Raw genomic sequence first — 18676 nt, 5'->3', positions numbered from 1 at the left:
TTACTGGCACTCCCTGCTCCATTAGGCTGAGAGAACGGATCTTCTCCTTTATCAGATTGCTACACTCCATTGTGATGGTATGGTGGTGTCTGACAGGGCGTCAAATTCAGCAGAAAGATTAAAAAAGTTGTGGGCTGTGGAGCAGTGCAACGCACATACACTGTTTCTGAGCTCTGAGAGCACACTGGAGCTAAGCTTGGCGGGAAGAGGGAGGCGAGAACATGCGAAATACCAAGCTCCTCCCACTACCGATATGGCGGGAACACAGTGTAAAAGTTAACAGTGAATTTTGAGTTAACATTTCCATTGTGGTGAGGAGGTTAACTTTTCCCTTGTGCCCACTGTGTATATATATATATATATATATATATATATATATTTATATATATATATATATATATATGTATATATGTATACATATATATATGTATATATATGTATATATATGTATATATATATATATATATATATATACACGCACGCACACACACATACACTCACACATGCAAAAAATATTATAGAATTCATGTGTAAATAGAACCTTAGTATTTATGATGCGATAGGATGATCATGCTAATATGAATACTGAAATGAAAGCAATTTGGAGTAATGCTTGTGGCTACTGAAAAGTACTCATAGTGATGCAAGCACTACAAATGATTAATTAATCAGCCAAGGTCTTCGTCCAGATGTCTGCACTCTTGCTTCCGATCTGTACAACGTTATCTTCGCTTTGTTCCAAGGTGCAGGTTGGTGAAAATAAAGGCGGAGGTTGGTCTCACCACCTACGGGACTCTACTGACTACAGGACCAGCAACTAGCATTCAACAGACTGACCACTATTAATATGTAAACTCTGGGACCACCAGGAGCGTGACACTTGCAAGACCATTCACAAAACTACCTAATATTCAGTAACTACAGGACCATCAAGTGTTGAAGTAATGTCTCTTGATGGCAATCGAGTCTAGTACCATCAACAGTTCAAAATATTCTCTATTGGCTACCACATCTTCTAACCATCAGCATCTAAAGAAAAAATTGCAATGTTCTGTAAAACGTCTACCTCCATATTCTTTAAAGAAGATTCTATTTTTAACTTGATTCTAAATGGGATATTCTTATCCTTATTTCAAAATTCCAACGAACCTCTGACTCCAAACTTAAAAAACAAACATGGATCAATCTACACGAAATGCCTAAAATATTTGAAAGGGGACTAACTGAAACTATATTCTCTAATATAGCCTTAATATAGGTTCTATACAAAGCTATGCTATTTTGTTTCTAATAAAGGGGAGGTAACCTATTAAAAACAATCTAATTTTTTCCCCTCTGTCTTGTCCAGAGACACAGCGCAAGCCTAAACATTCAAGAACAGACGGTGCATGAGATAAAGGGCGAGGAAAGAGAAAGGTTGAGACAAGTACATTTTTAGCAGAAAGAGAAATGGAAAATGAAACGAAACAAGATGGAGGGGGAGATCATAAAGAAAAAAAAAATCAAAAGTGCTTGAAGAGGCTTAAGCTGGGAAGAGAGAAAGGCAAATAATTGTAGTTAAAATTGGGGAAAAAAAAAAGGTGTAGACATGAAAAGGAGTAAGAGTAAGAGAAGCACCGAAATGCATGATCTAAAATGGTTGCATTCTAAGAGGAGTTGCAGTCCTACATCCACTTTTTGGGCTTCACCTTTCTCATCGACAGAATCCTGTTTTTCCGTATCGTCCATTTTCTCGCCCTCAAATTTTTCCTTTTGGACCTCAACCTTGCCCTTTTGGAACTCTATTCTATTCTTTTGGGTCTCGAATTCTTTGCTTGTGTCTTTTGCTTGCTTGTTGGACTCGTCTGCACAGAAGAAACAAAAACATTTGAGAAGAAACCAAAGAGTCTGTAGAGAAGAGATGAGGCTGAAGAAGACACTCAAGTAGAAGTTGGGATGAATCAGTGGTCACCACTGGAAAGGAGGAAGGGGAATGAGGTTTCCAGACAATACCCAGAATGAAATTTCACTCCTTATAGTTAACAAGACACACTCTTAATACAAACCACCGTACTTACTGTTACCTATTGACAGATAAATTATATATTGTCCCTTGGGTGATTATAATGGATGATGCTACTTATACACTTTTATTACAAAAATAAGCCTCTGCTACTGCAACACTTGTATGGTTTTACCAATTCTGTTTCAGTTCTACATGCAACTCTTGTTATTTCTCTTGACAACCTAAGGTCAGTCTCCGTCTGTCTTTTTCTATTGTGATTTTCACAATCTTCATTTACATACCTTCAACCTAAAGAGCTTCTTGGCACATTGCCACTTAAACCATTTGTATCACAACAACAACCATTGTTTTACTACTACAAAATCTACTGCTAATTCTACATCTACCACTACAAATTTATCCCTCTGTAATTATCACTGTATTATCAGTCAGCATCACTGATAGTGTTATTTGTTCAAAGCTACTCATTAATGCCATTATTTCGTTCTCCTTATCTATGACCTTTACTTTTGGTTCTGCTTGAACTTATACAGTTGGTCCTCTTTAGTACAGTACATACATATTTACTATACTTGGTTGATATTACCAAATTAGAATAACTCAGACCACTACGTAGAATATATATATATATATAATATATATATATATATATATATATATATATACATATATATATATATACATATATATATATATAGAAATATATATATATACATATATATATGTATATATATACATATATATGTATATATGTATATATATATATATACATATATATATATTTATATATATATACATATATATACATACACACATATTATATATATATATATAGCTACAGATATATATATATATATATAGATATATACATAGATATATGTACCGTTATATATATATATATATATATATATATTATATATATATATATATAAAAGAAAGCCATGGAAAATGACGATAATTATGACAACAACGAAATAAATCATAGTGATATAATGGGTAGCGAAAATCACTGGCTCATCTAGGATGAATATCGTTTTCATCGACATATTTTCATATATAGATAGAAACGAGATTCACTGTGAAAGATAGAATACGGTAACAAACGATTGCAATGTGAGGTAATGGCATATCATGACAATAATAACAATGGCACGCGCGCAACGAGGCTTTCGCATATCTAGTCGTAGTTTTTTCAATATAAGGAAATACACTTTAAGATACACACATATAATTAGAATGAGTGATTAAACAGTAGTTACGAATACTAGAAAATTATATTACGAAAAATCATTACTATTTCATGTGTGGTCAACATATGCCGAATCTACATCAAGATATTTCTAATTAGGAAGAATTGCACTCGAGAAACAGTATCATTTATGACCTTCAGTATTCCGTGAAAATGGCGCAGATTAATTGATGTGGCACATAACCTTTACATGTATTAAAAGTTTGAGGGGAAAAAGAATATCTTAAATGCAATATCTCTATATGATTTCATAGGTATTTGGATAAATGTCCTCGTTTAGATAGAGTGGGTAATATTCCGATATTTACATCTATTATATGATGTATAGAAAATGTACACATTTTCAATTAAAATACGATTTGATAATTTGTACAAATTGAACGAAATAAACAAGTCATTACCGGACCTTATGAGCACAATGTATCGATCTTGGTTTCATAATTATTTGGAAGGTTAGCGTTAATCCTTTTCTTCCTTGTATTGAAATCAGTGGAATAAAATTTCTTTGTGTTAATTGTATATATGATAAAATAAAAGATGATAAAATCATAAAGTAAGTAAAAGTAGCTTCCAGAGGGGAGAATGATATGAGACATCTGCAGTAATACGGAAAATACAACAAACAAGTGAATGTTCTAACACATTGGTAAGATAGATTGAATATCCCACTATCGGAGAAAAGAAAGATATTTGAAGATATGTACATTGCAATAACTAACGCTGAAGAGGATCACAGTTAGTGATTGCAATATACGTATCTTCAACGTATATTGCAATAAATAACGCTGAAGAGGATTACAGTTAGTGATGGCAATGTACCTATCTTCAACTAACTCTTTTTTCTCCGATAGTAGGATATTCAGTCTAAAATACAATTTGGATGAGATAATGAACATAACAATTCAGTGGTCTACTTTGCATAACAATTCAGGTATAATGAAGAAAAAATGTATATATGCTTTAACCTTTGAATCCTACAATTTCTTCAGAATCACAAAATATGATCACTTCGCTTCCACGGGGTATGTCAATGTCGGAAATAAACCAGAATCATTAGTAGTTAATTCTTCCTTATTAGAAATAACTTTGCTTACAATCTTTCATGGGTTAATTATATCCATGTTCTGACTAGTACAACTCATCTCTCTGAGTTAAACCAGCCCACCCACCCAAATACTTACGAACAACGATTTCCCTTCTGTACAGGGCACAAGGCACGCATTAGGAAGGATGCACCATTTGATGCCAAATCATAACACCCACCTACCTAACCCGAAAATAATGACAAGTCTGACCCAATCCAATATAGTTAAGCATAATTACGCTTAACTGTAATGGGTTGGGTCATTATTTTCGGGTCATGCAGGTGTGCGTTACGGTTTGTCGTCCGGTTGCGCGTCTTTCCTGACGCGCGCAACATGACCACGTGGCGCCCACCACGAAAAGACGCGCGTCTTAACTGATGCGCGCCACGCAGTCTGTACACCCCACACACCTCAAGTGTTCCACCTCCCAGCTCGCATCCTTACCTCCATGAGAAGTATCAGTTATGATTGTTTATTTTTGAATATATTTAAGCTAAGACATATCCTCTTCGTCAGATAAATTTTGGTTTTGTTTCTGTGAGTGATACACTGCTAACTACACAAATACTTTTTGCAAACAGTAGATTTACCCAGATATTTTATCTGGTGTCCGGACATAATCCTTCCTGGACACAATCCCCCCCAGACAAAATCCCTCCGGACAATATCCCTCCTGGACAGAATCCCCCCAAGACAGTATCCCTCCTAGATTAATGTTTGTATATTAATGTATTTTAACATATAATATTCTCATATAACATTTGACTGTATATGTTTATATATCAATTACATATCTATAGTTTCCAAATAATCTTGATACAATAATGCGGGGGGATTTTGTCCAGCCCACTCACTTTTGTGGAGGGATTCTGTCCAGGAGGGAAATTGTCCGGAGGTATTTTGTCCAGGGGGATTGTGTCCGGGAGGGATTGTGTCCCGGATCCCTTTATCTGGCCCGTATTCTAGAAGGCTAATTAATTGAATATTTAATACTTTAGTTGTAACTTACGATCTCTCCGAGGTGGAAACCCGTGGTGGGAGGCGGAGACTCTAGGGATTTGGGGAAATAATTATACAAATGGGAAATTTGCAACTCATCCGTTGCACACAAACTCCCAGTATACGGTATGGGAGCCGTCGCTAATTCCGACAGTGATCGCCAGCTTATTTGCCACTGTGCGCAGTCGAATGCAGGACAAAACACCACCCCGGACAACCCCCCCCCCCCGGACGAAACACTTCCCGGCCAAAACATCCCCCGGACGAAAGACCCCCTGATGTATTTAACCAGTTTGTTCGGGGATATTTTGTCCGGGGGATATTTCACCCGGGGTGTTTTGTCCGGGGGATATTTCACCCGGGGTGTTTTGTCCGGGGGAGTGTTTTGTCTGGATACGGTGTAGTCAACATAATTTAAAACACCCGATCGTCTCGAAACTCTGAAGTAGTTAATTATATATAATTGATGTTTTTCTGTTTTTTGTTTTGATTGTCATATTTAGTTCTCAAGACAGGCTTTACTGAAATGCGTTACGGAATATTTTTTAGATGCTGTAAAAACAATAGCATTCACGTATCATTTACGAGTGTCTTATAGCACATTCATTTGAACAAACATTTGCCATCATTTTCAAAGAAGCTAATCATTCACATAAATGCATATCATATGTTTACTCACTCTTATTTATGAACAACGTAAAGCAGAAACTGTCTCCAATTATAAGTGGCGGAGCCAAAGAGACCGCAAAAGTATTTATCGTATTAGATTGTCTAGCGTTAACATGCACCTGGTACAAGATTAGCAACGGCTCCCAGTGAAACAAGACAAGCTTCGGAACTTGGTAAACATTAAACTCATTTGATATTTAACCACAAAAATTGGATTCAGTACCAATTCAAGAGGGAAAGAATAAAACAAACGAAAATGATAACCACAAAAAATTATGATGAAGATAACAATAATAATAACGTATCTATATGTTTGACAAGAGAAAAGACAAATGTATGGCAAGAGTGGTATAGGTAAAGTCCAGGGAGGAGAAGAAGTACTTTATTCTCTGACGTTTCGACAGAGTCTTCTTCAGAGAGATAATGGTACAGGCAAATTGAAATACATTGTCTATATACTAAGCGGGTCATCTCACAGGTCGCCTTGGGATAGAGTTCGCCGTTTGTGCCCCCTCGATGATTAATCTTGCTGTTGCGTGTGCTAAATTTACAAACCCTTCTCTATGATTGGTTGATTTAAAAGTATTGATATATAGCATATATCAATACTTTTAAATCAACTATGATTGGTTGATTTAAAAGTATTGATATATAGCATATATCAATACTTTTAAATCCACCAATCATAGAGAAGGGTTTGTAAATTTAGCACACGCAACAGCAAGATTAATCATCGAGGGGGCACAATCGGCGAACTCTATCCCAAGGCGACCTGTGAGATGACCCGCTTAGTATATAGACAATGTATTTCAATTTGTCTGTACCGTTATCTCTCTGTCGAAACGTTAGAGAATAAAGTATTTCTGCTTCTCCCTGGACTTTACCTATACCACTCTTGCCATACGTATCTATATGTACATTTTTCGTCTACTGGACTTTCCTTCTGCTAGGAAGTTGCCATTTAGTATCTCCGCAAAGGTGAGGATACTCACAGTTGCCGGCGGAATGAGAAGCAAGGAGTCGTGTAATTTACAGTCCTAATTGTAGGACAACCATCAAAACTGTTATAACTAATCACCAATTATTATTAATTGTCATTATTAATAATTACTTATCAATTATTATCATCATGAGATTTGTGATTATTCTTATCATCATTATCATTATTATTGCCACCATCATGATGACCTAATATTACTATTACTACTACTACTACTACTAGTACTACTACTACTACTATTACTACTATTAGTTCTACTACTACTTCTACTATTACCATTAGTACTACTACATTTATAAAAGGTCAATGAGAACAGGATGCAGTCCATTCCCTCCTTCTTTAGATCAGATATAAAATACTCGTCCACGGCAACAAATGTTTATTGATGAGATGATTATGAAACTATGAGTTGAGAGGACAGTAATACCGAAGAATATACATGGCGGATGAAGACATGTGAGTAATGTAGCACAAGAGACGCGGTGTGTGAATACATAGGTAATCTTATCAATTCATTCAGGTCTGTGTGATGCTGGGAAGAGCTGGATGTTGTAAACCTACCGAGGTTACAAAAACCAGGGAAAGTTTTTATGTACAAGACAATAAAAGAAAGAAAAAAGTAATCATTCATCTTAAATAAAGGCGCCAAACAGACATGGGTCAGGTCAAGCAGACTAGTGAAAATGTGTGCAGCTGTGAATGTGTGTAAATCAATTTGTTAACGGATTTTTATGACAATAGAATGATCAGTGTAAAAGAATATACCAAGTTTTAATATATATCTAGAAATATGAACGGAAAGGAGAAATGATAAGAAGTAAATATATCTGAAATTCAGATTCTTATATACTGAATGACAATCAACATTCGGAAACCATAAGCGTGCGGGTGTGACAAAGAAAGAAGACAAACAGGTAAGCAAAAAAGAAAAAGAAATCAAAAGATGAAAAAAAAAGAAAATCGTATCATTAGTTGTAAAATTAGACACTTGAACAATTATAAATAACTTCTAATCATCTGTAAGCAAGTTTTCTACAAGTATTAAGACCAGCAGGTGTGTATTGTAGAATGAAGCTAAGGAAGAAGGAGCAAGCTTGGTAATAGATAGTCACAGTGTAATAAACAAACCCAAAGAAAGTTTAATAAAGAAGCAAGTAAAACAGGGGGGGAGGAATTATTCTGACATCTGATTGCAAATTTACCCAATCGACCTGGGTCTAAGTTAGCAAATTGTATTCCAGATTGTTTATTGTGAAAATATAAACAAGGTATTTACAAATCTAAAAAAAAAATAGTAACTTTTTTTATTATCTTGGATATGCAGAATCTACTCTTGATAGCAGAAGCTTATTCCTTGATTTGTTTGAATTCAATATTGATAATTGATAGATTATCATATACTTTATAATACTACTGCGGTTTTGCCTTGCAGTTTTCTCTAAGCTCTCTTAATCCCAAATGACACAAATATGAATATCATAATGACTAGATAATTCATCGTAAGATATTGTGAACTTTCATTTACTGGAAAAATATAGAGATTATGCAATAATAAAAGTAAACAATTTTACGGTTCGACCTTTTAATTAAAGAAAGTTATCAATATTCTAATTGAAAACAAATTTGAAAATAGATTATGTGTTCATATCAATGTTCAGAGCTTGAGTACAGCTTAAACTCTAGTTACAAGGTTTGAACACGCATATATACATACATACATACATACATATATATATATATATATATATATATATATATATATATATATATATATATATGTTGAACAAAATTCTGACTGGCAAGGGGGAAACTTGTGCTGAAAAATATCATTTCGAGATGGTTGATCATTGACCTAACAATATTAACAAATGTCTTGCAAACAATTAATTTAAATTTCTTATTGATGATGAGATTTATACAAGGATCAAGAAACGTACTTTACTACGTATTGTAACTAACTTGAAATATTTCACGATTTTTGTCTTGGCTGATGATTTTATTCAAGTTAAAGATCCTGCACGAGCTGAAGATGTAACATCAACTTCATCGTAAGAGATATAATTGAACAAAAATTCGGAAAAGATGAAGACAGTTTTAAGGTCAAAATAGGGCAGAAGAAATGACTAAAGGGTCTATGAGGGATATGCTATGACTAAACTAAGGTTTGGTTAAGGGTTGGCTAAATTACAACTAAATCACCTTTTGGTTCATCGTCCTCAACGCTTGCTTTTGCTTGAGGGGGAAAACAGAAAAGGTCAAACGAGGTCAAAGAAGGTCAGACTTTCACCTCGGGTCGCGCCTCTCCACCAGATACGAACAATGTACAAAAATAATTAAAGGTAAAATCAATACATAAATATGTATATAGTTTTATATATATATATATATGTATACTGATGACATAAGAATAAAAACAACCCCTTTAATGGCCCACATTGGACAAAACTGCAAAATAAATTAGAACTGTTCAAGTATGGGAAATGCTGTAAATGGCAATGCAAACCAATACATCAAGGTATATGTACACCGCATTCAGGATCAGTATGGATAAAGAAAAAAAAAGTGAAACACATAGATGATATGTCTGGTGCCTCGGTCATATTGTACCGCAATAAAGCAGTTGTTCAATTGTCTTTGAGTGGCAGGAAATGAACACTGGATCATCGACCAATAATGTCTCTTTAACAGTCATGAAGAACTTCGTGTTCTCACAGAGATATATAACGCAAATGTTAACAAGGCCATGCTACAACCAGAGAGAATAAATTCTTTACACCATGAATTAGGGAGAGCTCGCAAGTTTATCTTAAAACAAACAAATACAGTGGTGTCATGTTCCTGATACTCGTCTGAGAGTTTCCTCAGTAGGCCAGGCATGATGCTGTGTCACATTCGTCTTTGGAAATGTCCAGTGAAGGCTGGATTGCTCGCCAATCAGCAGGGTAATAATTTCATTGCGGAGTTTGAGTTCTGGTGTGAGAATTGACAAACGTGTCATGGAAGAGAAAAGTATCCTGTAGATGGAATGGAACACAACTTTGAGAAAGGGAAAGAGAGAAGGAGAAAGAAAGGGAGAGGATGATGAAGAATGAAAAGGAAAGGAAAAGGGAGAGGGAAAGAGGTGAGGGATAGGGAGAGGGAGAGTAAGAGAGAAGAAAGAGGGAAGAGGAAAAATTGAGAAAGTGAGATGAGAAGGACGAGAGGAACAGGGAGAATGAAGGGGGAGAATGAGAGAGGGAAAGAGAAAACGAGAATAAAAATAAAGAAAAAGAGAAACAAGAGAAACTGGAGAGAAGAAATGAGAGGTTGAATGGGTGAGTGACTGTGTGAGTGTGTATTCACCTCGGATCTGCTGCAGTCTCTGTCGAGACAGCCAGACACCACCCTACGGCAGTGAGCTCAGAGCTCCTTATTAGCCGTGTGTGTGTGTGTGTGTGTGTGTGTGTGTTTGTCTTGTGTGTGTGTGCGAGAGAGACGGACAAAGAAAGAGAGAGAGAGAGAGAGAGAGAGAGAGAGAGAGAGAGAGAGAGAGAGGCAGAAGTCTGATTACCATCCTGCTTTGCAAAAATATCGCAACATTAGATCATTCATTTATGGACAAAAATCGCTATCTGACCGGGTACTTCCGTGGAAAAAAAATAATTTGTAAATAAGGAAACGAGAAAAAAAGCCAAAAATATTCATTTTATGCTCCTTAAATATCTTCTATACCACCTCTATGACATTATGTGGGCTTTTAGGATAGAAACGATGGTTATCGGGAGCGAAATATAGATCCCAACGGGCGTAAAAAATATATATGTTTTTGAGTGAAGTTTCATTGAGCATTTACTGAATTGTAGCGTATCAAGTGATTTCAAACTATTGAAGAATACACGCAGTTTTTTCACAGGCAAAATTTTTATATAATGTGGAGTGACCTGAAGGAACTGCTTTTTTTCTTCTTTCTCTTCTTTCAGCAAAATCGTACAGTATTTAGAACCAGCCTTTTGAATACTGTATATGTTACATTCTTCTTGCGATAACTCATTTTCTTAAGGTATTTAATGAAATTTGATCTTGAGTTTGAATATCAGAATGGAAAGATATGACAAACTGCATCACAAATTGTCAACACAATAAGACTGTTATGGGAAGATGTCCACAATCACAGTGATTGTCAATTACCGTACCTTGTTGTGAGATCAACTCATAGTTGAAAGCTAATGCATGGATGTTAGATATATGACAAATGAACCCGATATTTCAGTCGACACTAACACCACCAGCAAGGAGACTCACTCTGTAACGCGGCAACCCTGGGAATGACGTTCGTAAACAGATGGTGTAACACCTTCCAGTCCTAATGACATGATACCTCTTGAAGTGATAACAGAATGTGACCGTTCACTGGAACACCTGAGACTACAGTAATCCTTGTTCATGTATGATTCGAATTCAACTGCGAATTCAACACATTCTTCGGGCTCTATGGGAAAAATATCATACTGATCCGTTAGCATATATTGCATCTCCACTAAAACCACTGATGAAAAACATGTACAACATGTAACAACGAAAGTGCAGACTCCTACATGTCAACTCAAAACAGTTTCATTCCAGAAGTAGCTACTTCACATGCAGACCAGCTCCCTTTAACGGAGAACATTAAGACAAACTGAACACTTAACATGCAGACCAACACTTTTGGTAGTGAACATTTTGACAGCTCAGTGAACACTCCACCAGCTTATTTTCAGGATCTTTATCTTCAAGGTGTGCCAGCCTTCGATCAATATGTTATAGAAACAAACGCTTCATTAGGCAAACAATTTCAAAATAGACCTGCACAAGGAAGTAACACAACGGATATTCTAACATGGTTCCTGTCAACTGTGCTCTCAAAGATCTTCGGCAAATCTTCTTTCGTAGTCTATGTTTTTGTAAAGGGAACATAGAAATGTACATAACAATTCTGCCCAACGGAGGTAAGTAAAGGCCACAGTATTAGCCAAAGAGTATAGGAGAGAAACTGTTGTGGCAAGTGACGTGATGTGATTTTGTTTAACGTCACTAAACTCCCTCCTATCGGGAGTCTACGAATATGTCCTTTACAGAGGGTTTTATAGCGTGGCATTTAATGAACCATGCCCTTAGTAAAATTCGCCGGTGGCAGGATTCGAATCTTCAACACTTCAACCTCCGTCTCAAAAAGCGACGCCCAAATCCTCTCGGCCATCAATCCTCCTGTTGTTACCAGTAAGGAGGGAATATCTGACTTCTGGGAAGAAGCGTTCGTATAACTTCCATCAAGAAAAGACTAATTTTTTTTTTTATCTCAGTTCAAGCAAATAATGATTCCAGATATCATACACGCCATACACAACATCCAACAAACACCGGAGTAGGTAGTCGTCGGCAACACAGAAGCGTTGTCAGAATGTAGAAATGCTCCTCCGTTGGTAGCTGATGAGGAACGCAGTGTTAGTGCGTCAGGTGTTCAGTAAATTCAGTGATTTGCTAAAAAGTACCAAACTAGTTCAACAGTTCAGAAGAAGAACCATAATCTGGGAACACACGATTGTGCTTCAACGTTGTTTCGGCATTTTCTCTAGCTAGCACCCAGACTTTGCTATTTGCTCCAAACAAGTTCTCGTCCGTGTCCTTACGCGGTTCAGGGGAACTGTACTCGTTGACAACCTTAGGTGTTATTTTTATCCTCGAGTATTCTCGAAGAAACGGGCCACAGATGTTAAATTTTGTTGGATGTACAGCTATCTATAACCTTTTAATTCTTTCTTGGGGTTGATATTTGGGCATCATCAATTAAGCTTCTCTTACCTAAACAGGTTTTCTCTCACCAACTTTCATATGAAACATCTTAAGTCTTTTCGTCCCCTGGCGTCTGGGGTCATCGTGGACAGACGTACGTAGATGCTGGGGCAGATGCGCGACTGCATCAGTGCATGAATAGGGACATGGTTGTCCGCCCATTGGCGAGGGTGGTTGGGGGCTTGCCGAAGGAGCGGCGTACCCGGACATCCAAATGGAGAGGGGCATCCAATCAGATCATTTGGGGGGGGGGGAGAACTTAATGAATTTAGTTGATTTATATTTAAATCGTATAAAGTGTTCGTTTCATCTATGTTTACATATTCAAAATATCTTTTTTTCTTATGATATTTCTCAGTACTAGGCATTATACTTGAATCTTTGGGACGTACAATCAAAGAGTTGGCCCAGGTTATTACCAGATCTCTGCAGGCCACTGTATCCGTCTTTTCAAATTCGAAATTACAGCGTGGCAGTTAATATTTTGATGAAATATATTTTGTTCTTAAGGATTCATTAGTATTACTAGTGGCACCGGTCTCATTACTGACTATATTACTTCTGGTATCACGGATCATTAAAATGGCCTCACAAGGCTTTGCACTCTCTTTGAAACCATGAAGAAGCTGAGACCAAAGAACTCTTCAGATGTTAGCAATACAAATATGGTCTTTATTGCTGAATACTTAAGATGTCATTCAACAGGACTATTGCCTTACGACAGAAATTCCTGCATAGGAAGACACATTAGAAACTCGCCATCAAAAACTATACTTGTATTGTTGACATCACAGGCTAGGAGGATATTTCAATCCATAACTTTGCGAGGGCGAACGAGGAACTAGGTTCTCTCGGCCCTTAAACGAGTGTTTTGTCGGTTCGGGTGCTCCTATATCTGCTGAGGATCAAATCAAAACAGGGAAAAGTTTGAGAGATTTAAAGGAGTTTAGATTACATCATCCGAAGGCAACCATCAAACGGGGGCATTAAAGTGCACTTCGTCTTTCGTACTACTGCGACGGAGTAACAATCGATGGTTGCGATGGGCAGGGATGAACCGTTCCAGCCCACAGATACGATTTCCCTTCGGAGAACAGCATTGATGAGAAGACTTGACGTCGGGTAGATTGCGACGGGGGTTGACAAGACTTGTGGTAATTGGCGTGGCGGTGGCTCATCTTCGCAGGTCGTCTTCAAATCAAGTTCCGTCTTGCCGTGTTTTTTTTTTCTTTCTTTAAGGCTATCGACTCATAATGTGGTCATTAAGCCTGGTTTGAATTTGTACAGTCTCGACGTTGTTATGTGTGCCTTGCCGGTGTACTACTGTACTGTATAATTCGGGAGTGAAGCTCCCACGGGCTTTTACCCTGCCGGTGGGGAGGAGGGGTATATATCCCAAAAACTGCAGACGTGGACGCTTCACGCAGGCGTAGTCCTACCGGGCTTCGAAGCACGAAGCCGACTCGCTCGTTGGATTCGGGAGTAAACAAGTAGTTTCGCAGAGGTGGGGAGCTGAGCGACCATCAGCGCAGCCACGACGAATTGCGCTGATACCGGAGGAACGGGGATGGGCCCTTACAAACTTACTATTTTGGATTCTGCTCTTGTTACCGCAACACAATTTCACTCAGCTAAGGGGACGTGACGGTAGTGAAAAAAGGTGAAAACTGTCTTGACTGATCGTCAAGGCACTTTGACATAATTTAAGGACTTCATTCCATCTAACGCCAGATGACCTTATTCACGTGAGGGGACGACATTGTACAGAACGGGCAAAGGAACCTGCCAGTAAGATAGAGGCTGACCTAATTGGTAAAATTCTTGTCCTACATTTTTTTTTTTTTTTTTTTTTTGTAAAAGTTGGGATTCTATTAAGGCAAGCCACAGCATTGTCATTTGCAATATCTTTAACCACAGTGAGGACATAAAGTGAACAGCAACAGCGACATCAACCACAACAAAGTTAGGTATTGCATTCCCAGCAGTGGGGAGGTTGTAGCATGCAATCTCATCCTCAGAGTCGCGGAAAGAAACGGCCGACCTAGGGGCTGCACCATTGGGGAAGGCTTTACCTTAGTTCGTTGATGAATTCACCCCGTACAAAGACAGAACAACAAACCCAAGTCTGTTGCCAGAAGCGCTTACTCGTTTAAGCTTAGAAACATGCACACAGATCCATGTCGTAGAGATATAAAAGTTATTATTCGTCTATCTGTGTGATATACTGATAAATCGAGGTGCATTGTAAGTTATTTTCGACACTGACGCCAAAAAAAGGTTCCGTCTAGGGAGCGACAACTGGAGCGTCTGAGATGCTGCGTGATTTCACGAGATGTGTTGTCTCCTGTTATTTCAAAAGAACATGTTACAGTTGATATCTAGGCGTCATGGATAAGACTATTCTCTGCTTGTATATATTTTTGTCACGTGACCAAAAATAACTTCAGATCGAGGTTGGCAACGCCACAGGAATTATGGACAACACAGATGTGGTTTTGATGACAAGGAGATGCTTGGTCCAGACTGCACTTGGACGTTCGGTATCCGAGACTAGATGGAAAGCGTCTAACATTAGTGTAACATTACCATCACGAATGGTAATTTTGTAACCTGGAAAATTACGATTTTCTAATTATATGATATGATTTTAAGATTGTGGTTACTGATCACGGTCGAATTATCGAGATATTGTAGCGGATCCTGTTTATATTGTCTGAGTCAGATTTGTTCAGTTTTCACGAGACAAGGATATGTATATATATATATATATATATATATATATATATATATATATATATATACATATGTACACACACACACACACACACACACACACACACACACACACACACACACACACACACACACACACACACACATATATATATATATATATATATATATATATATACACAAACACACACACACACACACAGATATATATATATATATATAAACACACACACACACACACACACACACACACACACACACACACACACACACACACACACTTATATACATGAAGACATATTGAATATCCTGGGACTCGCTACTTGCTCAATTTATACTGTCGTCATTTATCTTTGTATCGACGGGAATTTACGATAATCATTTTGCTACATGACCTCTACTCTCGAACTACCACCTTAGCCATATAACTTAATATACTGTTACCATTACTGCTAATTACTCTTTACACTAATGTTACAGTTACTTTTCCCTACCTGTCTTCCACTTCATCACACCATGTCGGCTTCATTGTAAACATTGCCATTTGTGACAGTTCGAATTTTGTAAGTTTTAGTGCAATCCTATTGGACACGATGGCCTATTCGGTTTGGTATATATTTACGACAATCAAACGGTTCCGAATTCTGGAATTCCTTGCCTGACCACATGGGATAACCGCCGAGGCACCAGACATGTATGTACAACACACGCTCAGCGGAAACACAAAGGGAGCAAAGGTTTGGAATGAACACGGACAACACCAACAGTACGAGCATTATGGTGCGCACAGCCACACCGATCAACACGAGAACATGAACGATAATAATAATAATAATAACATTAACGGTAATAATCTAGGTGTTCGGTAATTATGATGGGAGTGATCATGACAGTAACACGAGGAACAACATCTACAAAACACGGTCAGTCAAATTCAAGACACATGGACAACAGGACTATGCCTCCTCATGAGCTGGTTCCTGGGGGTGAAGAATCTTGTGTGTCTGGCCTTACCTCTCGTCAGCTTGCCTCTGGACCCCAGCGTCGTCCTCGTCCCGTTGTATGGTTGGGGGAACTCACTGTCGTATTCGCCGAACGCTGTCCGCACCGGACTGTCCATAGAGGGAAACAAGAGAGCAGGTCAATGCGTGAGTTCGGTCTAGGATGCTGTGGAGAAAGAAGGTTAGACGAAGCCTCTAGGTATGAACTAATCATCTGACTTTGTTATCTGTTCAAATGAGCTCAACTCATTTTGACTGTCTATGGGCATAGTATCTAATGTCATTTGTTTTAGAGCAATGTTATATATGAAGTAATTGTACCGTTTGCGGAACAAATGAAAATCTAAGACTGCAGAGAATTATTTTTCAGGAACTGGGTGGAATTCAATACAATTTTTGGATACTCTCCTGTTAGGGAACTTGATTTACTGGCAATAACATAATCATAAAAAAATGCACGTCAAATGTTGTGTGTTTTCTAGCATACACGGATATATGTTCAAAAAGCCTACGACAGAAAACATACTAAACATCAAGTAGCAAAACCAGAATAAACACACGGGTGCACAGGAAAAGTTTGTAGATCCTGTAAAGTGGAAGAGGTGTGGATGTACAGTTGAAGATAGGGTGCGAAAGTACAGAGGAGACAGGAAACTTTGATTGGGGTTTTCCACTTCCCACAAAGAAGATACGTAGCTGAGAGTGAATGAGAAAAAAAAGAGTTGCTAATTCATCTATTATGCAACTTTAGGGTCCAATGAGGTTGAAACTGCCAGAAAGATAATGAGTATAATATATATTGATCGTTTTGCATGCTTAAGGACATGAGCTAGATTAAGATAAATACAAAGATCTTTCAACCAAGTTATCCGAATGAGAAAATATGTTGATACATGCAGTAACAGTGTATATAACAGCACCACCAAAAAATGTCACTTTGAAACTATTTTGAATAATGTTGGAATGGGGGCCGGGAAGGTTTCTTTACGCAAAGTTATGGGGAGATTAAATGCTAATGTTGATTGAGAGAGAGAATGGAGGAATGAGAGCAAGAAAGAATTGTGTATATCTGAAATATGGAACAATAGTTAAGGCAAACCTAGATATATATAACTATATAAAAATCATTAATATTAACATCATACACAAAAAATAATGAAGAAATAGTTGGAAATTATTAGATTGTTTAATAATGTGCTTGACTGCATATGTATCATCATGTATAAAGCGTGTGTATCTTAGTAAGTTTATACATTTGCAGGTGACTGTGCGAGTTTTTTGTCAATATACCAGATACGTGTGGAGATTCAGTGCATCATACAACATTAAAGACCAAAAATATAACCAATTCCTTAGATGGTGACAATAGGTTGAACTGCAATATAGCTACCATTACTTCAGCTTGCATTTGACTAAACTTTAAGATTCATTCTACATGTACGCATCTCAACCCGGAATAATTCATCATTCGTCTAACTCCGTGCTTCTAGATAATCGAGTAAGTTTCCCTCCACACATGCACCTCGATCTTTCTTCAGCTACTTGCATCAATTTCGGGAAGAGCATCAGGCAAACGAGACGATCACAGACGCTGACATGCCGGCCCTCCCCGATCTCACACCCGCCACCCAAGAACGGGAAGCCGGGTGGGCGGGAAGGTGTTTGGGCAGAGTGCAAGTGCTCGCATTTAAGCAAGAAAGTGAAAAATGCTGAGATGGAGATGAAGTGATGAAGGTGCTCAGGCATAAGTGCTCACAGGATCCGAAGGAACGGTGGTAGGGTAAATCTTTTAGGGTCGAGGTAGGAAGGAAGAGAAGGATGGACGGGAATTTCTGACTTGTGACAAACAGAAGCAGTCTACTGTGGACCAAGCTGAGTAGTAGAAGAGCATGGGGGTAGGTATGACGTCATACCTTAGGACACGGGAGGCGAATGTGTCACCAATTATGTATATACTGGGCAAAGTATACGAATTTGTGTCTGTACACCAGAGTGTATGCATTTATGTATGAATTACTCGTGTAAATTACTTAGAAAAACGACTTATGAGTCTTTTTCTAAAATTAAAGTGATTCATATGTAACGATTATTTAAACATGTACATTAAGAAAACAATCCTTTAGT

General features: G+C 37.7%; 1 protein-coding gene across 1 annotated transcript in view; it reads right to left on the bottom strand.

Annotated features, from left to right (window-relative positions):
* LOC143030059 (uncharacterized) overlaps nt 1–18676 on the bottom strand; it is a 782825-nt gene that overhangs the window by 113808 nt on the left and 650341 nt on the right. The window contains exons 11-13 of the mRNA XM_076193263.1: nt 16566–16663; nt 9207–9239; nt 1689–1844 (exon numbers count right to left, since the gene is read on the bottom strand). Of these exons, the coding sequence (XP_076049378.1) occupies nt 1689–1844; nt 9207–9239; nt 16566–16663 (287 nt within the window). The remainder of the gene's footprint in view (nt 1–1688; nt 1845–9206; nt 9240–16565; nt 16664–18676) is intronic.

The sequence above is a fragment of the Oratosquilla oratoria genome, chromosome 11 (genome assembly GCF_046742065.1).
Source record: "Oratosquilla oratoria isolate Oo_2021 chromosome 11, ASM4674206v1, whole genome shotgun sequence".
In the NCBI taxonomy this organism is placed as follows: Eukaryota; Metazoa; Arthropoda; class Malacostraca; order Stomatopoda; family Squillidae; genus Oratosquilla; species Oratosquilla oratoria.
Note: the sequence above shows the minus strand (reverse complement) of the source record. Positions and strands in the feature narration are given on the sequence as shown.